The sequence below is a fragment of the Felis catus genome, chromosome A2 (genome assembly GCF_018350175.1).
Source record: "Felis catus isolate Fca126 chromosome A2, F.catus_Fca126_mat1.0, whole genome shotgun sequence".
NCBI classification, from domain to species: domain Eukaryota; kingdom Metazoa; phylum Chordata; class Mammalia; order Carnivora; family Felidae; genus Felis; species Felis catus.
This window is the reverse complement of record NC_058369.1, coordinates 31,669,336-31,694,631: the sequence shown is the minus strand read 5'-3', so window position 1 is coordinate 31,694,631 and position 25,296 is coordinate 31,669,336. Positions and strand designations below refer to the sequence as shown.

Genomic DNA, 25,296 nt, shown 5'->3' with positions numbered 1-25,296 from the left:
TTTGCACACGCACACACACTCCAGTTGGGACAGCCATAAATGTCTCCAGACATTGCTAAATAACCCCTGGGGTCAACATTAGCCCCAGTCGAGAAGCACTAGTCTCAAGACTAAGAGGTGGGGGTGCTGATTTATTAGGGTAGTCCTCTCTGATCGGGAAGACCTCTCTGATGAGGTGACCTTTGAGCAAAGACTGGAGGAAGTGCGGATGGGCGTCACATAAATATCTAGGGGGAGGAATGTTCCTGGCAAAGGGAATAGCTAGTGCAAAGGCCCTGAGGCGAGAGGAATATCAAGGAGGCCATTGGGAGTGGAACTGGACCCCAGGAATATAGTAAGCAATATGATCAGCCAGTGTTAAGGAGGCATGATCATAATCTTTATAGTGAAGACTCTGGCTTTGAATCAGAGAGGAATGGGAAGTCATGAAACGTTTTGAAAAGAACACTGACATGACCTGGTTAATGCTCAGATAGGGTTATTCTTGCTGCTAAATAGAGAATCACCTGCAGAGGAGCAAAGGTGAAAGCCAGAGTCCAGAAGCAGCCATGGCAGCAATTCGAGTGAGCGCTTAGTTGTGGCTGGACGGTCCTATAGGGGTGGGAGAAAGCGACTGGATTGTGGATATGTTTGAACCTACATCAGACATGATTTTATGTTTCGTCTCATTGGGAGAAGAAAAAAAGGGGGGCAGCCTTTGAAATACCCTTCTTTGAAAATGCCTCAAATGAGCTTTAATTCCTGATTTTTGATCCTAATCCTATGGGACTTGAAGCACGATGGAGGTACTGTGTAGGCATTAGATATTAGACTGTTATTTCCTACATTACTTCCTGAGTAAACCAATTAAAATTATAATGTGGGTCTCTAAGAGAAAAGGAGAGGAGCCAAACTTGGTACAATTTTACCTCTTAGATGCCACTCAACACCACTTTTCTCCTCTTGCTTGGGTAATGAAATTCTGGCAAGTGGGGGCACAGTGAACAAATGGCCCTTAAAAGCAGCCCATCACCACTTGCTTATAGCTGTGATGCTCCCCAGTTGTCCTCCAGGTCTCCATTTCAGAACTCGCGTGCACTTTTCATAAAAATCTCCACGTGCCGCAGATTCAAGCAACATCTTTCCCTTCTCCGTGGCACCTGCCTTCTGAGACCTCGGGCATTTTCTAGATATTGCCTCCCTGAATTGAGGTAGATTAACTGAGGTTCCAAGCTTCTCAAACTGCAGGAAAGGGAAAATATGAAATAAGGTCCAATCTTCCAGTTAGTCTCTGGGTTAAGATGGGCTTTTATAAAGCCTTTCAAGTATGTCAGCCCACATCAGAGATTACACGTCAGGAGATTTTGCCTTCACCTTGTGGAGTCACATCTGCCTTCCTCTTAAGCTGGTGTATCTCCTGATGTGGTGTCAGGTGTTTATTAAGAATTCTGGGCTTTTTTTTTTCAGACCCAGAAGAATAAAAATGGGGATAATGTTGAATGAGGGCTTCCCGTGATTCTGCAGTATGCTAACTCTGAGAACCAGTGCTGTATCATTTAGAAATTGCCGTCCGTTCCTAACTGAGACTGCAAATAAAGAAGTAATTTATTTCTCTCATTGATGAAGTAAGTTCAGAGATAGGCAATCCAGAGCTGTTATGGTGTTCCGTGGTATAATAAAGAACTTCATGGTACAAAATGGCTGCCAGAGCTGTAGCCATTGTTGTTACATTCCAGACAGGAAACGATAAGAAGGGGGAATCGGCCAAAAAGGGTTTTGCCAACTGCTTGGCCTCCTTTGAAAGAACTCTCCTAGGAGTCACATGCTATGTGTCATTGGCCAGAATTTATTTGCATGCCCATTCATAGTTACTAGGGAGTTGCAAAAATATTATTCTAAGTTGGGCATATTGATGCTTTAAGTAAAATTTTGGCATTCTTATTAAGGAAGAAAAGGAAAAAGGATATGGGTAGACGGCCATCTCTGCCATACTCCCTTATACCATCATTCCATGGGGTTGTGGAAAGACAGTTTAATTTGGGGTACATCATTTTTTAACTACTGCCTGTTCATTTTGGACCATATTTTGGTTATCTTATGAAGAACACGAAAGGAAAATGTGTTCATCATATATGTGGTCAGTCATACATACTGGGAATCTACTATATCTAGGTTTTTTTCTGTTCCATCCATCTGCCACTGTCTTTTTTCCTTGATAAAGAAGGCCAAGAATCCACAAAAAAAAAAAAAAAAAAAAAGGGAGAGGATGAGGAAGCCAAGTCCAAAAATGACTTTTCCACTTTTCCACTTTTTGCTCGGTCTAGTGAATACAATGTACCAACCTCCAGGGTGTGGGGAGGGTCCATGAGATATTGTATACAACACTTTGCCCATCAGAGCCACGAAATACATAAATATACTCACTGATCCTTTCCTTCATTGAGATAGTAAAGGGCAGTTGAATCTGAGATCAACCAAAAATATCTCACTTCTTTGTTGGGTTCCCATTCTTAAAAAAAAAAAAAAAAATGGATGCTTTGATATGGAAAATGACCTGCCCCAAAATAGGAGCGCTTTGCCCTTAGAATTTCTCATCCTTGCCAGAGCTGGTGGTATCCCCCTTCTTAAACATACATGTATGTGGATATAGCAAGAGACGCCTGCAAAATTAGGTGATACTGAACAAGTTCCTTCCCGTCTTCTGAGCCTCCTGGATGTCCTGGAGAGCAGAGGAATATTAACATTTACCTGGCAGCCTCATGGGGTTGGCCGTTGAGGGAGAACAGTTGCATGACTCTAAAACTCTCAAAATATTCTCCCAGGCCCACCAGCAGGGGCATCCCATAAGGAGGGGTTATATACAAATGGAAACCATCGGGCCCCACCCCAGTCCTGCCGAATTAGAAATGTGTGTTTTAATAAGCCTTCCAGGTGGTTCTGATGCCAGCTAAAATTTGAGAACCACTGCTCTAAATTAAGCACTTTGCACGCTTTGTCTTTCCTTAATTAGCACACTTTTCTTTCCAACGGGGAGTCATTTGACTCCCTGCTTTCCGTCTCTGCCCAGGCAGAAATGCTGTGAAATGTGCAGTTGCTTCTAACAAACCCAGTCTTTCAAACTGGGTGAGGCCTTGCTTTGTAGATTTTATTTGCACACTGACTAAAGCTCTTACAATCCATCTTGACAGACACTGAAATTATTGCCAAACCTCACTGCTGGGAGTGACACCTTAAACAAAGGCCTTCAGCAATTTCTTTGTCACGGGCCAGCTGATTGTGTTCAAAATGCTTTTATTTGGGGGAAGTGTACCTCATACACCTCAACCCAGGGCAGTAGCACAGGGCACCCCTACCTGAGCGATGAGTAAATGGAACAAAGTTTCTAGCACATTCCGTAGTCCTGCTTTCGGAGAGTGACGCTCCAGATACACAGGAGGAAAACGTTATCGCCATACCAGGTAATAGCTTGGAAATGGTCATCCTTGGCAAAATTCTATTGGACTTGATTATTTACTCGTGAAAATTGACTAGGGAAACATGGTTGGATGAACATGAGCAGTCTGCAGTATTTTCAGGGGTGGTACCAGATTTAATTTTTGTACTGCCAGAAAGTATACTAAATATTTCCCCCTTACCATTGGTTTGCTTAGTGTTTGTTTTGAGCTACACGGTAGTTTTATTTTGGAGGATGCCAGGGGAAACTCCAATGCAGCAGTTCTGTGTTCAGCCAGAGACAGAGTGGGAATTGTAGAGAAGAGTTTCTCCATCATTCCCGTCCCTTTGCTCGAGGAAGAGCTTGCAAAGGCCAGCCCTTGAATACCAGGAGGGGACACACCAGCCAAGCAGCGCAGGACCACTGGAAGGGGTTGAAGGACCAACTCATTCCCCTTCCTCAGAGCAAGCCAGAGTGCCTACCGTGTGACATGGGGATGCTTTGGAAGGTTGTTAATTTACCAATGAACTCATTAGCTGACTTGGTTTTAATAATGGTGCATTTCACGAGGTAAGTTTTTAAGTCGTCCACCAAATGGTTGACTGCCTTCTGAGAAACTATTGTTCGTGCATCCTGTATTCATGGAGTTACTGAATGCTGGTGGAAAGGACACGTTTTCAGCAATGGTGATCAGTGGGCTTGAAACCTAAACGACAACACAAGATGCCCAGCCAGGGAAGATGGAGCTATGTTCTTAAGAGTAGTCACTGCCTCTGTTGACTTTGGAATTCTAAGTCTTTAGGATGGACGTCAGCACGTCAAGGTATTTATTTAGCTAACTGTCTCTGGAGTTCTCCAGTCATGGCCGCCTCTGCTTCTGCCCAGCCCTGTCGTGTTGGGACTGCTTTATCTCCAGTCTTAAAACAGGGTGGAACTTCTCCATTCCAGTCTGCAGGTGTAGACCTGGCACAAGATGGTGTAAGCAGGGTCCTTCTCTGGCGATTTCGAAATTGAGCAAAGTGAGTCATTCTAGGATGGATCTGAAGTGAGGTTGTGTAAATTCGGGTGCTATGGGAAACCTTAAACTTTGAGAAGCCAACAGGCAGAAGGGAAGGAAACTAGGGCAGAGATCAGAGGACACTGGGCATAGAGAGATGAGAATCCCTCACCAGACACCTTCCAGGTACAGGTTCCATTTCCTCATGAGGCCCTCCTACACCACTGGGTTTCTCGAGACAACAGCACATCATTACAGTAATTTGCACTTTTTTTTCCCCTCTGAAATCAGACCAGCTTAAATATCATCTTTCTCCCTTGTAGCCTTCTTTCTTAGACTAAGATGGGTGGGGGCCTCGGGGTGTGGTCTCGCTCTGCAAGTTGACAGTGTTGCTGTATCTCTCAAAATGGAAAGAGAGGCCAGGAAAATCCGGATTGTTCCCTTTGGAGCACTCGGTCTGGACAATAGACTCACCACTGTGCATTCATGTTATTTATTGTTTTGAGGGCCAGGTACCCAGCCTTCGCCTCATTTAATTGCCGTGGTCCTATGATGAGGATTCTTAGAGGTTATGGAGCTCACTCAAGAGCATGGAGATGAAAAGTGACAGAGCCATGCGTGGGGGTTCTGGTCTACCTGGCCAAGCTGCAGAAGAGGCAGAGAAGGTCCCAACTGGGGTCAGCCCTGGACAGTATCAGCAAAGGCTTGGCTCAAGGTGTCGCAGTCACAGGGGCTCTCAGGGATACCTGGGCTCTGGGCAGTGAAGAGGCATATCTGAGAAAGGAGAGGCTCCATCAAGCTCAAATTGGACTGTTATCAAGCGTCTGCAGTGATTCCTTTCTTATTAGCATCTGTCCTAAGGTTCTGTCCCTAGGGTAGGAGTTGTGAAAGTGTCGGAGGGATACTGAGGCAAGGCTTTGCTCCAAGCAGTCTCTCGGCGTGGGACGTAAGGCCCATTCCCTGAGACACAGTGCTCTGTTTTCTGCCTGCACTTACCTGCTATAGTGTATGGTGCCCGGATTCCTCTGAACGCAAAATGGCGTGCCAGTCTCTGATGGGCCCGTGGCCAGCTTCTAATCCCAAACTAACTCGTGATCTGGGCTTTCATTTCTTCTCCGAGAGAATGCTGATAACCTGTGGGCTGCTTTCAAAACCCAGAGCCCTTCCTTCTCATCCAGGACATGGCTTCCCGCCAAGTCCCTCTGGCGAGGTGTTGCAGGGCCCTGTCTTGAGAAACCACCTAGTCTGTGACGAGCAGTCTATATGGTTGACTTTGAGGTTTGCTAAAGACTGTGGTAGCCACACATGATGGTGAATGGTTACAACCATTTTTTATGAAAATAAGGGTGGCTTTCGCGTTTTGGTGAGACCTTGTCCCTGCAAAGCCTTATTTCCACCCACCCCCACCCCTCACGCTTTAACAGTTATGGTTTAGTTTCTGGAGATCAAAGTAGACAGAGATTTTTAACTCTTTGCCCCAGCATTCCCAAAACAAATGTTCACGTCCAGGGCTCCCTGAACTCAAAGGAATTAGACCAAGTTTGTGAAGTGCAACAAATATGATGAATTCAGAGCCACAAGTCTTCTGTCTTCTCTGTCTTGTTGAATGAATACCTTGTTTTGCAAGAGCTGGTCGTGATGCTAAGAGATAGTTGAAAAGAATTTTCCATGATGTCATCTGAGCTTGTGAGTTTTTTGTTTTGTTTTGTTTTGTTTTGTTTTTGGCTTCTCCTATATAATAACATACCTTCCGTTTTGGCCGATTTTTTCTTACCCTAGCTTTGCATACAGCTGGATGGTAGAATGTCTGTTTTGTTTTCCCCAGGCAAATCTAGGTGCTTTCTCAAGTCTTTGTTAGAGTTGAATGAGCCTCAAAAAGTACAAGAATATGTCCTAACAGTTTTAAAGAGGGGCATTCTAGGATGTGCAAAAATACTCATGTTAATGACAATTTTTAATTACATACTCAGTATCCCAGATTTAGTGACTCTGTTTTCCGACAGATGTGAGCTGCTACCTGCCCTTACAAAGAGCTCAAAACCTAGAGGGCTTTTCATGTAGGTGGAGGCTGAGGGACCCAGCAGCTCACCCAGTGCCAGAGTCTGGCTCTGGCTCCAGTGTGAGGCAGGCACTGACACATCCCTTTGGCTAGGGAGGCACGGAGCATGCCGGAGACTCACAGGGAAAATGGTAAAGTTGCTCTCTCTCTCTCTCTCTCTCTCTCTCTCTCTCTCTCTCTCTCGGGGGGGAGCCTGACGACAAAGCCCTACCAGCCTATTTGCCGAATTCTCTTCTTCTAGAAAGCGTGATGGCTTTGTTTTCCCCCCTGCGAGAGAGCGAAAACCCCAGGAGGGGTGATTTGCCCCACTGCCTCTTCAAGGATGAGTCCGTCTGCTTGCAGTGAGAAACGCATATGCCGTTGAGTCTCGGAAGGGTGGAGAGAAGGGGGAGTAGAAGAGTAGACGGTGTCCCGCTGCAGGAATGACCCTCCCGGGGAGTGGGAATGGGCAGGTGGTTTGAGTAATGGGCATGTCAAGTGATCCCTGTGCTCTCCATCCCTCAGGTTCACCAGTACTATAGCTGTCTCCCAGAAGAGAAGGTTCCTTATGTCAACAGTCCTGGAGAGAAACTTCGGATCAAGCAGCTATTACACCAGCTGCCGCCACATGACAATGAGGTAAGGGGCTAGCGGGGCCTTAGGAAGACTGTGCGCGGAAGCTTCTGTGCACTGTCACCTTCTTCATAATCAGAATGCTGTGATCTGTGAGCTCTCCAAAGAAAAACTCCGGTGCATTCGTTTTAGGCTTTAGCTTCCTTAATTAGGGCCAAGAGAAACTGCCCGACACTTTCTGGAGAGAATTCTCGAAAGGCAGATCTCATTATGGACTGGACTTGCCTCTCTGCCTGGTGCTGCTAGCTAGTTTGGGGTAACCAGGGAGCCTTAAAAGTTAAAAGCTCAAGTCCAGGTTTTCACTGAAGAAGAATGAGCTAGTTGCCAGAGTCCCTTAGCTGATTGCAGTTCCCTGGGCCAGTTCAAGCCCTGCAAAAACCCTGTGATTCTCTGGAATTTTCAGCATCGTTTCATGTTAAACGAGTGTGCAAGTTTTCCACATTATGCTGCCTTAGAAGTCACATGTCCAGATCTGCAGCTCTCGAACGTCTGTGTTTTTGTCATTTAAAGGCCATCTTGCCGGGTCACCGTTTATACACGTGGAAGAATGGCTTGCAGGCCGTTGGTTTTTTTTTTTTTCTGGACCTAGACAGTAGGCACTGTAAGCAGGCATTTCTTATCTCCGAAGTCAGATGGCCCATAAAGGGAAATACGTGAATGCGTCTTTAAAAGATCATCCTGCTTGAGGGGTTTAGGTTTATAAACTAGAAATTAATTTTTAAGAATCTGGTTTTTAAAAACAGTCCTCCTCTAGAATGGACTTGTCCACCTAACTCTGATTGCTTGCGAAACAAAAACATAAATTTAAATTGAAAGGAGAAATAACCCCTTAAGAGAGCTGGGTGGACCCCAGCTTTCTACCGACGGCTCCCACCCACAAGCCGGATCTCCAGGGAAAGGAGTAGGTACTATTTTATCATTTATATTGCCATATTCAGATCAAATGGGATAATTCAAACGCCTGAAAAATAAATTTGAGTAAGTGAAGCAAAAGCTTAAAAAATTGAAGCACGTCCCTAGAAAGAGAGCCAGTTTCCTGCTGTTCATTTGGACTTCATAAAACAAATACAAACAATGTTTCCTCTTTTAAAGCTGAGAGCGAGCACTGTAACCCGATGCCCAGCTAACTAATTTGGAAGTGAAAATGCGGGTTTTTACAAGCAGGAGAGGGTGTGCCTTTCTTTAAAAGCACATCCATAAAATGTCAGCTGTGTCACCATATATTCTGGGCTGTTCGGGTCACGGCAGTGTCCTCAGGGACATCCACATGAGGACTTTTTTTTTTTTTTTAAACTCTTTTTTACTTGATAGAGCAAGGTTCTCTGTTCTCTGCTGTTAATGATTTATTCCATTTACAGTTAACTGTGGTTTCATGAAAAGAGGCCATTCAAATTCCTTCTTCCTGTTGGTGAGATTTCCTTACTCATGAGCCCGTGGGCAGATTTCGCCCATTTGACATGGCCCTTTGGAGGACAAAGAGTGGTTCTCAAATCAATGTTTGATCATTCTGTCATATGCCCCGATGAAACAGTTGAGATACATACAGAGGCACTGGTTTTCCAATTGGGATGCGACTGCCCTGGTTTAGAAGTTTCCCTCTAACCCTTGTATCGCATATCATCTGAGCATCTCACCTACCTTTCTTGATGTTCACATTTCTCAAAAGTTAGACAGGGAGGCGCGATTAGATCCATGTTGCCCAAAGTGTGGCAGACACACAACTTTAGGTGACACACAGACATGGTGACACACAAACATGACACAACGAAAAGTGAACCATGTAAGGAGAGAATCCCTCCCACTTAAAGTGTGCTCCACTCCTCGTGATCGAGCGGTTGCATAAGCACCGGGAAATTTCATTCTGGACTATCCGTTTCCTCACACCTCTCCAACTCGTGCCAGTCCTTACTTGTGAGTAACCAAGTAACCACTTGTAACGTGGTTACACGTTAAGAATCTCTGCTTTAGGGTCTCCCACAAGCAGAAGTGGCTAGAATCCAGCAACACGGTTTCATTCTTACACTGTTTAGTTTTATGGTTACCATCTGATTTTGGTAGGTGATAGGGACTTGCGATTTATGTAATATACTGTAATTTTTTAAATGTATTCAAGTTTTTAAAAAGTGAGTCCGTTTTAAAACCAGCATTAAGTAAATAATAGTTCAGGACTATGGCAGAATTCCCATTGTGTGAGTTCGTAAGGGGAGAGCCTGGGGAGTGCTGGATTTGAGTGTCTCCGAGTGTCCCTTGCTTACTTCTCCGAGGTTTTGTATTTAATGAGAAGGAAAATATCTTATGCAAGTTGATGTGTTAGCCATAGCCCAGTGGGCAGCCCTTTTCCCTCCTGTACACGGATAAACATGCAGGGACTTCCATGAAGCAGCAACCATAGCTCTGGTCCAACTCCTTAGCCTCAAGGCTTTGGTTGTCCGTTTTGGCAAAATAAGAACAGAAGTTGAGAGCTGCTCTGGCTTGCTAGCATGGAGCCGTCCATTGGTGTCAAGGATCACTCACGTGGGCACGTGGAGGTGAACATATCTGGACCCTGCCATCCATTTGAAGAGCCACCTCATTTTCAAAGAAGGAAAACGTCCCCGATTTTGACCAGCACCAGAGCTATCCCGCATGATGTGAACCTTAGTGTGGCTTAGAGCAGGGCGGTAGGGATGAGGAACAGTTCCAGAACCTTTAGCCTGCTTATGACGTGGGCTCTGGAGTTTGGCGCCTCTCGTAAGCTGTGTTGGCTGTCCGCCATCTTAGGTAGAGACTCCCTTTAAACAGCCCCGAGCCTGCTGGTGGGACCGTGCAGACCAGAGCAGTACAACGGAATGGGAGCGTGTTTACCGAAGAAAACTCCGGGGCATGGGCTTCAGAAATCCCATGGAGCAAGGGCGACATCCACTCTGCCGCTCTCTGTGTCTGTTCAGGTTCGATATTGCAACTCCCTGGATGAGGAAGAGAAGAGGGAGCTAAAGCTCTTCAGCAACCAGAGGAAACGGGAAAACTTGGGCCGAGGGAATGTCAGACCCTTCCCAGTCACGATGACAGGAGCTATTTGTGAGCAGGTGAGCCTGGATCCCAGGGAGGGAGGAGGGATTGCTCTGACCTCCTTGCACGTGTGTGTTTGTTCAACAGTTCTTTTATTGAGTGCCTACTGTGCATCATGCGCAGGTCTAGCTCTCAGGGATACAGCAGCAAACAAAAGACTTGAGAGCTTGATTTTGCCCTTGTGTGGGGTTCGGTTCTAGGGGAAGAAGTCAAACAATGAAATAAAGAAGAAAAAACACAGCGGGAAAGCAGGCTCCAAACACTGCGAGTCTGAGGAGGTTGCGATTTTCAGAAAAGTGGCTGCTCAAGGCGCCTCTTAGAAGGCGGTTTCTGAGCAGAGGTTCCCAGGGACTGCGGGAGGGGGTACTGCAGATCTCAGTGGGTGGAGGGAACAGGCATCTCACAGGCTTTGAGGCATTTCTTTTTTTTCTTTAATTTTTTTTTTAACGTTTATTTATTTTTGAGACCGAGAGAGACAGAGCATGAACAGGGGAGGGGCAGAGAGAGAGGGAGACACAGAATTAGAAGCAGGCTCCAGGCCCTGAGCCATCAACCCAGAGCCCGACGCGGGGCTCGAACTCACGGACCGCGAGATCGTGACCTGCCTGAGCTGAAGTCGGACGCTTAACCGACTGAGCCACCCAGGCGCCCCTCTTTTTTTTTTTTTTTTTAATGTTTATGTATTTTGAGAGAGAGAGAGACAGCACGAGTGGGGGAGGGGCAGAGAGAAAGAGGGAGACCGAGAATCCCAAGCAGGCTTCATGCCATCGGCACAGAGCCCAACACAGGGCTTAAGCTCACGAAACTGCGAGATCATGACCTGAGCCGAAACCAAGAGTCGCCAAACGCTCAAACAGCTGAGCCACCCAGGTGCCCCTTGGCAGGAGCATTTCTGTTGTGCTCAAGGAACAGCAGAGTGGGCCATTGTGGCATGGCAGAGGGAGCAAAGGGAGAGAAGTAGCAGGCGAAGTGAGTTCATGGAGGGCCAGTGGTGTAAGCCATTGGAAGGAGATGGGGAGTCATTTGAAGGATTTAAGCAAAGGAAAGACATGATGGATTTCTATTTTATTTTTTTAATTTATTTTTAATGTTTATTTTATTTTTGAGAGAGAGAGAGCGCGTGAGCAGGGGAGAGCAGAGAGAAAGGGAGACACAGAATCCGAAGCAGGCTCCAGGCTCTGAGCTGTCAGCCCAGAGCCCGACACAGGGCTCGAACTCATGAACCGTGAGATCATGACCTGAGCTGAAGTCGGACGCTTAACCGACTGAGCCACCCAGACGCCCCATGGATTTCTATTTTAAAATGAGCCCTTTAGAAAAAGGAATTTGGACCATGGGTTCATCCCAGGACCGTTTAAAGGGGGTGGTGAATGGTCATCTCCTAGGGTTTGAGGGTTCTTCAGCAACATGCATGCAGTCCCCCTGAATGCTCCCTGGGACCTCACTGAGTTGAAGAGTCTGGGTTCGTGTGTTCTCTTCATCTCCTGTAGCATGCTCAGGGCATGGTGGTGGAGGGTTTTAAAGAAAGCAAGGTGGACGTGCAGCCCACCTGTGTTCTCCCTGCCCCTCCTCTTGGCCATAGAGCCTTCTGGTGCTGATCATCACTTTCGGCACTGCTCTTTGGCTCTGGTGCTCTTTGAAAAGCCTCCTCTACCTCCTGAAGCTCTTAAGGAAACCTTTCAGGTGCTGAAGATACATGAGCTGGATCAGTGAAGAGAAAGCAAGACACTGCCTGAGGGGAGTGGGTGCCGTTTGACTGCCCTTTTTAGAGATTTCGGAGGGGTGGTGTGAGAAGTTTCACGTGGGTGAAATACAGGAGCTCCTTAATAGGGGAGCCACAGGACCAGAGACTTGGCAGTGGAGTCTTCCCCCTTGATATGGGGTGGTCACTGGTTAAGATGTGAGATTCAGGGGCACCTGAGTGGCTGAGTCAGTTAAGAGTCCAACTTTGGCTTAGGGCATGTGCCCATGGTTTGTGAGTTCAAGCCCTACTTTGGGCTCTCTCTGCTGTCAGCACAGAGTCTGCTTTAGATCCTCTCTCCCCCTTTCTCTCTGCCCGTCCCCACCTCACTCTCTCTCTCTCTCAAAATAAATAAATAAAACTTAAAAAAAAAATAAGACGTGCGATTCAGTGTCCTCAGATCCAGAATTTTGCTGCTCTGAGATCAGCCTGCTGGAACCAGCCCAGCTGGGCTCTTCTAAGGAGAAAGAAAGGTTGGGCATTTCATGGGCAGGTGTCAAAAGTAGTATAAGATAGTGACAAGGGCATGGAGGCAGAAGGACAAGATTGACTCATGTTCCTGCCAGATGACCCTGACCATGTTGTTTTTCCTCTATTTGTCATCTGCAAACTGTAGATGACAAATGCCTACGTGGTAGAATTAAGGTGATGATTACGTGAGATTCCGTATTGTTAAAGCAATTAAACAAAGCCATTACACTGAGGTGTCTCTAATACCTTTGTAGCCTACCTAAGCAAACCAAAGCCTAAGCCAAAGACATTGCCTTAGTATTGAGAAGATGACCCTTAAAACCAACCAATCATCAATAGGTAACTAGGCTTTCTCAAATAAAGCAACCACGTAAGCTACAGCCAATCAAATAATTTCCTTGCTTTGCATCCCTGTCTTCTCTGGAGAACCTCCCTCCTAGTCCCAGGTAGGCGGAGCCCTCTTAGCCACTTTAAGTTTGATTAAGGCACCCAATTTCAATCATATGTGCTCAAATACACTCTTAAAAATTTTAGTGTGCTTCCATTTATCTTTTATCACTATGCTTATCCAAGCACGGACAGTACCTTTTGTAACAAAACATCTTCCTTTGGTCTAGTCACTTCCACCAATGAGCTCCCAGAAACTGTTCCACGAGACCTTTACTTCATTTTCTGTGAAACGTTTCAACCTATATGATGGCCAGGGCCACGGTGTGGGAAAGGGTTAGAGGCAGCTTTTCTATTCTTTAGACATGGTGACTGGAGCTCAGCCACTCATGTGGGGCCATCCAACTAGACCCTCAGGTGTGAACCTCGTGGCCATCGCCATCGTCAGCGGAGAACCTCTCCCTGGACCTACCTCCTCACACTTGACTCCCGCTTCAAGGCCCCGACCTCAGCCATCACGTGTGGGTTGTCAGGGTTGTTGCCTCGTTCCTTTCCGCGTAAGGGAAGGAACTTTGGAACATGAGTAAGAAGATAGGGGAAGGGGAGACAAGAAGCCCTTTCCATAGTCTGGCCTTAGAAGTGGTGCCTTGTCGGGGCGCCTGGGTGGCTCAGTCGGTTAAGCGTCCAACTTCGGCTCAAGTCATGATCTCACAGTCTTTGAGTTCGAGGCCCGCGTCAGGCTCTGTGCTGACAGCTCAGAGCCTGGAGCCCGCTTCAGATTCTGTGTCTCCCTCTTTCTCTGCCCCTCCCCTGCTCATGCTCTGTCTCTCTCTGTCTCAAAAATAAATAAAAACATTAAAAAAATTTTTTTTCAAATAATAAAAAAAAAAAGTGGTGCCTTGTCAGTCAAGACTAAGTCAAAAAGAAGTTAGAGAAAACAGGCTAAAAGCCTGCCTCAAAGGCCTTTGGAGAAATAGTTAAAAGGGGGCATGCTTTTATGAACCCACCCCCTCTCCCATGTTACAGCCCCCCTCTTCGGCCCCCCACCCCCTGCCACCTGTTCCTGCTGGTGTTAAACTTCCCTGTGCCTCCACATAGAGTTTGGAGCATCTCAGAGATAAGGACACCTTCACCACATGTCACTTGGCCTCCTGCTTGTAGAGCTCCTGTGTGGTCGTTATGCTAAAAGAGTTCGTCCTCCTTTCCCACCTTGCGACTCCTTATTTTCCCAGTCACTTCATCTTCGCCTTCCTTGCAGGGAAGGAGAGCGGGGAGGGGAGGGAGAGCAAAGACCGCCCTGCCACCTATGTGACACAAGGAGCACAGTCACCGGGTTGGAAACCAGTGCACGGTGACCCGCTCTAGGTGGTGGTGGTGGTGGTGGTCTCTTACCGTCATGCGCAGCCCCGAGAGACGGGGCTGGTGTTTGTACTGACGTGTCTGATTGCCTCGCAGTGCGGAGGCCAGATTAACGGCGGGGACATCGCCGTGTTTGCGTCGCGCGCCGGCCACGGGGTTTGCTGGCACCCGCCGTGCTTCATATGCACCGTCTGCAACGAGCTGCTGGTGGATTTGATCTACTTTTACCAGGATGGGAAGATCTACTGTGGCAGGCACCACGCCGAGTGCCTGAAGCCGCGCTGCGCAGCCTGCGATGAGGTCAGAGCGCGCCGCCTGGGGGCCCGAGCCCTGCCTGTCGCCCCTCACTTGTGCCTTAGGCAACATCCCACCCCCAACGCCCCGCCCCGCACAGAAGAAGACCCTAGACCCCTCCACCTTCTTCTGTTAACCTTGCAAGAAGCAAGCCCCACCCCCATCCCTGGTTGCTAGCGTGCCTGAAGGTGGCCATCCCCTGGGCATCCAGGTAGGAAAGCAGCTTCTGTAGCTGAGGGGAGTCACTGCTACTGGGTCAGTTCTGAACTGGCAAAGAAAGGCATTGTGCAGCGTTAGATTTCAGTAATGGTGTGGCCCTGACGTTCCGATTCCTAAAGCTTCAGCGGGACAAACTGGTGTGAGAAGGGAGACGTTTGGTGGCACTATTTCGCTTTCCCATGATTGAGCAGAGCTCCGATGAGGATTCAGGAGGCGGAGGCATAGTTCCTGTGGAGAGCTCTGCCCCACACTCTGGGAGGTACTTGAATGTGCTACCCCAGGTCACAAAGCACCCTGGAGTACAAAGCCCGTGCCTGGTGTTTTCTCCCACCGGGAGCACATGGCAGTATGATCTGTAAGCTGCAAGAATAGGAGATGTGCTTTGGCTTCAGGAGTTTGGAGCTTCTATTGCCTATATTCCTGTCAAAAGTTTTTCTTTCTCTTTCTTTCTTTTTTTTTAAGTTTGGAGGAGAAAGGCGAATGTTCTAAACCTGACCGCTTTTATGGAATAATTTGGGGAAAGTTCTGGGATGGAGGTTTCCTCCTACACAGAACGGATTTTTGGTTCTGACCTTGCAGACAGCAATGTGGGCCTCTGTAAGCAGCCCTGCCCTTGTTCAGCCCTAGTCCACTACTACGTGCCTAGGGGAGGTTCCCTTCTCCAGGAGGAAGTTGACCAGCCTTAACTAATTTGGATTCTAATGCTAAGAATGGTGCTGTTCTAAAGAGGCCCTCTAGAGAGGTATTTGGGAAACCCAGTTCAGTTCCACCTCTGTAATTCCAGGCCGCCGCTTTGCCTCCTTTTCTTCTCCTTCTGGAGATTTGTGCTCCTAACACTTGCTGTTATCTAATGGCCGAGGAATATGATGATTTAAGTGTTTTGCAATTTTTGTTTATTGAGATGTCATTCACACATCATAGGGTTCATTCACCCTTTATGGGTGTCCGATTTGGTGGGTTTTAGTATATTCACAGAGTTGGACACCTGTCACGGCTGTCTAATCCTAGGTCATTTTCATCACCCAAAAAGAAACTTTGTACCTATTAGCGGTCACGCCCGCCCTTCCCCCAGCCCTGGCATCCGCTGGTCTATTCCCTGTCTCTGTGCATTTATATATTCTGGACATTCCACATAAGTGGATCTTTTGTGTCTGGCTTCTTTCGTTTAGAGCCATGTTTTCAGGGCTAATCCACGTTGTAGCATGTAATGGTGCTTTATTCCTTCCCAGGGCTGAATATTACTCAGTCATGTGTATACGTCCCATTTTGTTGAGCCCTTTGTCCATTGATGGACATTTAAGTTCTTTCCACTTTTTGACTATTATGATCAGTAATGCAGGTGTTTGTGTGCACGTATCTTTTCAGTTTTCTTGAACATATACCCAGGAGCGGAATTGCTGGGTCATACCGTAATTCTGTGTTTAATTTTTTGAGGCAGTCCAGACTCTCGTCCAGAGAAGCTATGCTGTTTTACATTCCCACCGTCAGTGAATGGTGTTGCACTTTCCCTACATCTTCCTCGACACTTACTTTTTCATTGTTTTCATTTTAGTGTGTACGAAGTAATACCACGTTGTGATTTGGTTATGTATATCCCTAATGGGTTATAACGTTGAGCATCTTTTCATATGTTTATCCATTGTTATTGTATCTTCTTTTTTTGAAATGTCTATTCAGATCCTCTGCCTGTTTTTTAATTGGGTGGCTTTTCTTTTTATTGTGGAGCTGTTTATATATTCTGGATACTAGTTCCTTACTAGATACATGATTTGCAACTATTTTCTCCCATTCTCTGGTTATATTTTCACTTTTTTGAGGATGTCCTTTGAAGCACAGAAGTTGTTAATTCTGATGAAGTCCAATATATCTGTTTTTTGTTGCTTACACTCTCAGTGTCACAGCTAAGAAACCTGGGTCCAAGGTCATGAATATTTACACTTGTGTTTTCTTTTAAGCACTTTATCGTATTTGGCTCATTAAGTCTCTGATCCCTTTTGAATTAATTTTTGTATACAGCTCAGATTCATTCTTTTGCATGTGGCTATCCAACTGGCCCAGCCACATTTGAAAAGACTATTCTTTCCCCGTTGAATGTCCTTGGCGTCTTTGTTGATAATCACTTGGCCATAAATGTTTGGCTTTATTTCTGGACTTTTATTTCTCTTCTATTGATCTGTATGTCTATTTTTATACCAGCACCACACTGTCTTGATTACTGTGGTTTGTAGTAAGCTTTGAAATCTGTGCTTTGAAATTTCAAAAATTCCATATTGGAGGTCAAAACACAAGTACTTCTGAGGACAAGGCAGGTGTTGTCCGTGAAGGTGACACATTTTAAGACAACAGTGAGTGGTAAAAAATAGGACTGAGCTGGAGAACTCACCACTCACCTGGAAATAGCAATCCCTCTTCTTAAATGCTGTGTTTTCAACAGAGAAACCAGGATTTCAGGCATTAATGTGACATTTCCTGTTTTTAAAAAAGATTGTGTATCCGCCAAATAAAACATATACGTGTTATCTGCAGTGCCCATGAGCTATCAGTTTCTGGTCTTGCTTCACATTCTTCAGGGTAGAACATGATTTCTCGTATTAAATGTGGTTAAGTTCATACCTGGCCAGACCAGAAACTGTGTTTCGTGGTGCTGTAGGCTCATCCCAACTGATAAAGATCTAGAATATGCATATACGTCCAGGTTTTTTATCGAGCGATTTGTGGGAAGGACCTGCTTTCCCATGCTTCTCGTTTGGGGCCCCCACAGCTGTTGCCCTTTAAAGTGCCTTCTCCTAGCTGGGTCTTAACCACTGATCATTTGGCTTCCCCATCTCTAGATCATCTTTGCAGACGAATGCACAGAAGCCGAGGGGCGGCACTGGCACATGAAACACTTTTGCTGCTTCGAGTGCGAGACAGTGCTCGGCGGCCAGCGCTACATCATGAAGGAGGGAAGGCCCTACTGTTGCCACTGCTTCGAGTCCCTGTACGCGGAATATTGCGACACCTGTGCTCAACACATAGGTGAGGCGGCCCCGGGTGCTCGGCTTGGTCCTCCTGCCCCTGGATCTCCTCGGTGTCTGATGTAGTCACAGTCCCTGTGGCCGACTCACCCTGGCTTCACTGAAAAGGGGAATCTCTTGGCTCCGTTACTAGAGAGGCCAAAGAGCGCGCTCGCTTCAGATAGGGGTGGCTCGGGGCTCAAAGTCTGGGGTTTTGGGTCCTTTGTGTCTCAGCTCAGCTCGCCTTCTCTTGGCGGCGGTGAAAAAGCAAGCTGTCTTTGCATGCTGGCCAAGAGGACTCCCCACTTCTACATGGTCTCGGCACTTGCATTCTCGAAAGGACTGGGGCCGTGTATGTTTTCGCATCCGAATCAGTTCCTCCAGATAGGAACCTTATCATCCCCGGTTGGGTCACGTGTTCCACCCTGGAAACAAGAGCATAGGTGTTTCAGTTGGTCTGCCTGAGTCATAGGCCCAGCCCCGAGATGGGGTTATGTGAGGTACAGCCCCACTACCGAGGGGAGGGGGAGTGGTCCCGGAAGGAAAACAAGAGGGAAAAGATAAAACAGATGTCTTCCACAGCCTCCTTGGAAAAACTTGAGGATCCATGGAGGGAGGACCCAAAATAGTCCTCTTGTAGAAAGGGACAGTCAAGAAAACCAAATGGTTTCTGGCAAGCACGTCTTTAAAAAAAAAAAAAAAAAAAAAAAAAATCAGCAAGAGCTGACCCAGCCAAATACAAAGAAAACAAGAGAACCTAAAAGAGCTGATAAGCTCTAAACTCTCCCAACTAAGCAGCAGATCTGAGATGGTGGAAATCATTTTCTCTTCGCAAATAACCAGTCTGTTCGACTCTTGAGCACTCTTCCAGATCACGCTGCATCTGTGGCTTGTTCGTTCAACTTGCCTGTTCTGGCACCTTGAGAATGAGCCACCCTTTAAAAAGAAAAATGAAAGAGTTGGCAGTGGGTGAGTGTCTGTAAGACTAGCAGCCTGCTCTTCCTGTGGCTTGTGCAGTTCCCAGAAATCTGCTCAGAACCTGCCAGCTCCTTACCTATAGTGAGCAGACGTGGAGATAATGGGTCTGGGCGCCCCTTTTGCCCCACTTAGAAGATTATATCAGAAACGGAAAGAGCTTGACTTTGTCTCCGTGCTTCATCTCAAGTGGCATTTTTAAATGAAAAATTAGCTACTAGTTGGGAGAGCTCTGTGAGCTGATAAAAATCACAGCTTTGTGGACAAGGCACCTACTGTGTGCTCAGCGGTCCTTTGGTGTTGGGCAATCCGTCCCACGGACTCAGGCCTGCCTCCATGAGGCCTTTCTGAGCTGGAGTCCCCACCGGGCTCAGGGTTCAACCTTGCTATGCAGCCATATCATCCGGCACTCTTCCCTTCCCGGGCCTGGCGACGTGCAAACCCACCTTCCCCCAACCCCTCAAGGCCTCACCGCCTCAAGGCCTGGTGCTTCAACCAAGAGCCCAGTAACCGTCACTTCTCGCCAGATCAAAACAGGGAAACGGACTTGCCTTTATGCTGAGAGTTAGGAAATGGGGAGTTTGATTTGGACAGGTGGCTGGCCATGTGAGGACGGACAGGGTGGGGTGCGTCAGAGGAAAATGGTGCAGCTTTTGAACCCAGCATTTGTCGCTGTGGATTCTGGGTCTGCCAGTCGGCACTTGCTCAGAGGAGAGGTGCTGAGTGTACAGATAAACAGCTTACCTGCAGCCATGATACCCCCCCCCCCCACTAGTGTTGCTGTGTCTTCTATCCCTTTCCTTTGAAGTTCAAAAGCTTCTCCAGAAACTGCCCCTTAGGATTTTTGCTCAGCAACTTGGAAGAGAGAAAATCTGTCTGTATCCCGTGCAGAAGGGCCCTCTGTCCTCTTCTCTTTCTCTCTCCTAGCTATCTGAGACATTGATTGGCATTCCCTTCTCCTTCCGTCTTAAATGCGTAAAAAGGCATCAGTGTTTTACCAGAAAAGGGGACCTCTGAGGCCCATAGTATTCTCACTGCTGCAGTTAAAATGCTGTCCCTGATTTTTTTTTTTTTTTGAAATCTACTTTTCTGTGAAACCTAATTTTCCTGTAACAGCAGAGGGGTGTGCTCTGTATATCATGCAGACCACCGTCTCCTGGTGCTTTGCTCTGACCATATTACACAAATATTCCATATTTATACAGCCGCTCCGAGTGGACCCTGCATCAGGCAGCCGTTGCTAGGGCAACAGTACTTTTGCCTGCGCACAGCAGAGTAAACAGTCCTACAAACAGACCGAGGCTGTAGCAGGCAGTAGACACACACACCCTCCGAGAAGGGCTTATGGGGGCTTAGAGGGGGGAATTAAAGAGGAGCGCTTAGATGTGGAAGAGCAGAGCCCTCTTCCAGATGTTTAGAGTTCAGGACCAGTTCAGAGGACCCTCTGACATCAGGGATGTTTATCAGGGACCACGTTGTGCTGCCTGCTGGGCCGCTTTGTGACCCGCCTCCCCTCTGCTCCCCCCACCCCAGCCCAGCCTTTCTGCAAGGCCCCGTCCCCAGAAGGGGCCCCTGCTGCCCACATCTGAGCACGCTTGCTTGCAGAAGCACGGAGAGGCAGCTGGTGGAGGACAGATCCGGGAACTGGGCTTCCTGTGTGCCTGCGACAGGGAGTGGGCAAGGCTGCGGCCGCTTGGGATGCAGGGCAGCCGGGATGCCAGCACAGCCTCCGGAGGGGAGGGCAAGGCAGACTGAGCCAGCCGTGGCGTTCTTTCGTGGACTGCGTCCGGGCAGCGGCCCCCAGAGCGGGGAGGGCGAAGGGCAGTAAGACCACATAAAAAGAGGAGAAGAGCGAGAGGAGCTAGCAGACGCGGGTGTGAGCGCTCTCTGCATATTAACTCATAGCAGCCGGGGGAGGTCAGAGGTTTTAACTGCAGCGGGGACTGAGGCCACTCGCTCAGGGTCACACAGCTCAGAGCCAGCCGGGAACTCAGCAGATGGGCTTCGGCATCTTTCCAGCCAGCTGGAATGGGATGCGAACCTTCCTTCCTCTGACTCCTGAAGCCTCCCTCTGAACTGCTCCAGAGTTCTGCCTCCCTGTACTGCCCGCCCTGCTTCCTCCCAGGAGCCTGGGGAGAAAATGTGACTGAGCCCAGCAGCTCTGGGTCCTGTCTCGAGCCCCGCCTACCACTTCGCCTGCCTGGGAAGGCCAGGTTGATTCCCACAGTGGCCCTTTGGCCTTAGAGCCGACTTTGTGGCTGCTCCTGTCCCTCTAAAACTCCCTTCTTAGTCTCTAGGGCCAGACTCCCAAATAAACAGAGACCCCTTAGTTTGGGGCGGAGCTCATAGGAGGGGAATTGCCTTGTGCCTCTCTCTCTCTCTCCCTGGGCTCCAGAGATATAAAGGTAGGTGGGAGAGAGCATGGGAGGCTGGGACAGCTGCTTTGCCTTTTGCCCTTTGTTCTTGCCTTTCTCTTCTTCTGGGTAGAGTTTGTTCTCTGGTTTCTTGTTTACCACCTCTCTAGACAAGTCTCCCAAAGTTATTCCTGGGAAGTCCAGGTTCAGGACTATCAGCCGAATTAGTACTACTATGTTTCTGGGAAGATTTTTATAATCAGAAAGCAGGAGGCTTGCAAAGGCCCCCTTCCATCCCACGGTAACTGCATACTCCACAGGCTCACCCCACAGGAGGGGGGACCCCAACGTGTCCAGACTTCCATTCTGCCAGCTTAGCAGCTGCTGTCAAAAGAGAGCCTCCATACATCACTGTCTTAGCAACAGTCCCAGGTGACTCTTGCATTGCACTAGTGCAAGTCATGTGCCCACCTCTGCCGCAGTCTCTGGGGTAGGAGATACAGTTCTTTACTGGCCATTGCTAGGTCCAGGAGTGGCTTTAGCCCTGCCCAAAGCTCATGGCCCAAGGGGGGTGAGAAGATGGTGTCCCGCAGGGGGATGAAGCCCTAGAACCAGCAAGGGGCAGAAGAGATGCTGAGAAGGAAGAACTCTTGGGGCTCTGGGAGGTTCCTGTAGGGCAGGTGTAACAGGATTATGCAAACCAGGGACGGCCCTGGCATGGGGAGGAAATGTGTTTCTTCCTTCCCTTGATGATATTAAGGAAAGGGTGTGCATGCTTATGGAGGATATCTTTGACGAACCACACCCAAGCGTTTCCTTGCCGAGTGTTGAAATCTACTTTTTCTTTTCCACTGAACTGTTACAGCGATCTCTTCGTCTGAATGGCCTATGCTGGTATGGGGTTCAGTTCATCCATTCAATGTATAAAGAGCCCTTCTGGTACATAAGGCTGTGTTCCTGGACATGCCACAGAAAATTAATGAACCTCTTCTCCTAGAACTTCGTTTGGGAGGGGTGGGGAGAGAATTAACAAACAGATGTACATGTGGAGTGCTTCAATGTCTAGCACAGTTCATGCTGTGAAGAAAAATCCAGCAGGTCCGGGTAAAGAACGGTGGAGAGGATGCTCTCAGGTGTACGGGAGGACGTCTCCAAGGAGTTGGCGTTTGAGCAGACCCCCAAGTAGAGTGAAAGAGAAAGTATCAATGTCATGGTTAGGAGCAAGGCTTGTGGATACAGATCTCACCTGTGATTCCTAGTTGTATTAAGTTAGGCGAGTTATTTACCCTTCCCGTATCTCTGCGTCCTCGTCTGAAAAATGGAAATAATACTAGAAACCTACCTCATTACAGTGGAGGGGTCAAAGGAGTTTACATACAGGCAAAGCATTGAAAGCATGTGTTAGTGTCATTAGTGCTATTTTGTCTGGGAGAATGTATCCCAGGTGGAAGGATTCATGCGCACGTCCCTTGGATCTAGTTTTTCTCTGCTGGGAGCAGATGAGTTCACAGGCAGCTGATTGGTGGAACCAGGGGGTTCTCCTAATAGGACATGAATACCGTTCGTGTGAGGTCCTGATTATGGATCTGCTGATAGTTTATTCTGTTGTGTTTGGATCCCTGAGCCAAACCAGGATGCTGTGTGTTTCACACAGTGATACAGAGCTCTGAGCAGCTTGTCAGCCTCTCTCCCATGTCTCCTCTATCCCCAGGGATCGACCAAGGCCAGATGACCTACGATGGCCAACACTGGCATGCCACCGAGACCTGTTTCTGCTGTGCTCACTGCAAGAAATCCCTCCTGGGGCGGCCGTTCCTCCCAAAGCAGGGCCAGATATTCTGCTCACGGGCCTGCAGCGCCGGGGAGGACCCCAATGGCTCTGACTCATCCGATTCGGCCTTCCAGAACGCCAGGGCCAAGGAGTCCCGGCGCAGTGCCAAAATCGGCAAGAACAAGGGCAAGACGGAGGAGCCCATGCTGAACCAGCACAGCCAGCTGCAGGTGGGCTCCAACCGGCTGTCGGCCGACGTGGACCCCCTGTCGCTACAGATGGAACTGCTCAGCCTGTCCAGCCAGACGCCCAGCCTCAACCGGGACCCCATTTGGAGGAGCCGGGACGAGCCCTACCATTACGGGAACAAGATGGAGCAGAACCAGTCCCAGAGTCCTCTGCAGCTTCTCAGCCAGTGCAACCTCAGAACTTCCTACAGTCCGGGAGGGCAGGGGGCTGGGGCCCAGCCCGACATGTGGGGCAAGCACTTCAGCAACCCCAAGAGGAGCTCATCACTGGCCATGAAGGGGCACGGCGGCAGCTTCATGAAGGAATGCCGTGAGGACTATTACCCGGGAAGGCTGAGATCCCAGGAGAGCTACAGCGATATGTCCAGTCAGAGCTTTAGCGAAACCCGAGGCAGCATCCCAGTCCCCAAATACGAAGAGGAGGAGGAGGAAGAGGAAGGGGGCATATCTACTCAGCAGTGTCGGACCCGCCATCCAATCAGTTCCCTGAAATATACCGAGGACATGACGCCCACAGAGCAGACCCCTCCTGGCTCCATGGAATCACTGGCCCTGTCGAATGCAACAGGTAGGTCCTCTTCACCTGGCAAACAGAGCAGAGGTAGTCTCTGGGTGACCTGATGCTGGTCTTCAGGACTTTCATGTTGTTCCTGCCACGTGCCCTCCTCCAACAGGTTGTCGAGGAAGGGGGACCCCGGTTTCAGATGGCTTCTGTCTTTGAACGCATTCCCTATAAGCAGAGCCTGAGACAGTGGTGCAGATGCCTGTGGCATGTTCAGGGCGTGCTCCCAGGGAAGGGGAGGCACAGTGAGGGCCCAGGGCGGGAGGAGGGGCCAGGCGAAGACTCCAGCTCTGGGCTGGAATCTGACTTCAGCCTGATCCCACGGGGGCTCTGGAGGCTGAGTTGCATCATACGTTTGCTTCCCTCTTGCGACAAAGTGGCTGTCATCCCACGCCACCATGTCCTTCGGTCACTGGCTTTGGGCTGCTGGAGGACAGCCTGGGGATGAGGTTGTGGAGGATGTGGGCATGGGACACGGCAGGTGCTATTGGCCAAAGACAACATTCGGAAGCAGAGGCAGCTGTGAGCTGGGGGTGGTACTCACAAAGCTGGGTAATTCTTGAGACACCGGAGCATCCACAACGGCTCCCAAGGCTTTTCTGAACCCCAGTATCTCATTAGGGAGCTCATTTTGATGTGTGGATAGAGGCAAAAGAAATATGGATAGACAGCAGAGGGCAGGCAGGCTGAAAAGGACAGAAGAGGGGGAGAGCGTGAGAGAGATTAAATTCGAGGCCTGCTTTCTCCAGCCAAATTGTCCAGCTAGTTTGCATGCATGTGAAGACTGATGGAGACGTTCTCTAAGATGGCACTACTCAAAGCGTAGTCTGAGGAAGGAAGCTAGCCACAGTCCGCCGTGAGATACGTACTGAAAATGACAACGTTTAGAAACTCTTAGAACAATTGGACATTGCCACAACATCCACATGCATGCTCAGTGGGCTTGTCTTATCGGTGCAGGTACAGAGCAGTCGGTGTTGTGGAAGCCATGAGTGAGTTGTATGTCGCATGTGCTGTGTGTTAGTCTTGCTCAGAAGGACCACATGTCTGTCTGCAATGGACTGAAAATAAAAAACGGGTCCTTCACCATGGGTAACTGAGAAGTCCTTTTCTGAGTCGCACTAAGTGTGTCTGCCCCTCGTGGGCAGAACACCCAAGGAGGGAGACACATGTCTACCCCTTGCATCAGGGACCCCATCGTCAAATGGTTCTTGGTGGAGCTTGTGATAAACATGTGCACGTCAACCCTATCTGGCGATGACAGCCAGCGCTCAGCTCCAGCTGTGGTGGCCATGTGCAAAGATATTTATTTCTTCAACTAGCGGTTCTATAGCTCTTACCATGTGCCAGGCTTTGTTCTGAGCACTTTATATTAGCTTACTTAGTTCAACCCTCACAGCCTTCTGAGGTGGATATACTATTAAGATTATCATTTCAGGGGTGCCTGGGTGGCTCAGTCGGTTGGGCCACGGACTTTGGCTCAGGTCATGATCTCACCGTTCGTGAGTTCGAGCCCCGTGTCGGGCTGTGTGCTGACAGCTCAGAGCCTGGAGCCTGCTTCAGATTCTGTGTCTCCCCCTCCCTCTACCCCTCCCCTGCTCACGCTCTGTGTCTCTCTGTCTCTCAATGATAAATAAAAGTTTAAAAAAAATTTTTTTTAAACAAAAAGATTATCATTTCAGAGTTGAAACTGAAGCACAGAGAAGTTGAACCGTTTGCCCAAAGTCACCCAGCTTTTAAAAAGTCAAGTGGGGGCTTGAACCTGTGCCTATGACCCCAGAGCAATGTTCC

At 48.4% G+C, this 25,296-nt stretch overlaps 1 protein-coding gene across 7 annotated transcripts in view; it reads left to right on the top strand.

The window, feature by feature from the left end:
* Window positions 1-25,296, top strand: part of PRICKLE2 (prickle planar cell polarity protein 2) — a 329,432-nt gene that overhangs the window by 261,855 nt on the left and 42,281 nt on the right. For all 7 annotated transcript variants that reach the window (XM_019823948.3, XM_045051819.1, XM_045051822.1 and 4 more), the window contains 5 exons: window positions 6,973-7,086; window positions 10,008-10,145; window positions 14,183-14,386; window positions 17,431-17,617; window positions 22,636-23,511. In XM_019823948.3, the coding sequence (XP_019679507.1) occupies window positions 6,973-7,086; window positions 10,008-10,145; window positions 14,183-14,386; window positions 17,431-17,617; window positions 22,636-23,511 (1,519 nt within the window). The remainder of the gene's footprint in view (window positions 1-6,972; window positions 7,087-10,007; window positions 10,146-14,182; window positions 14,387-17,430; window positions 17,618-22,635; window positions 23,512-25,296) is intronic.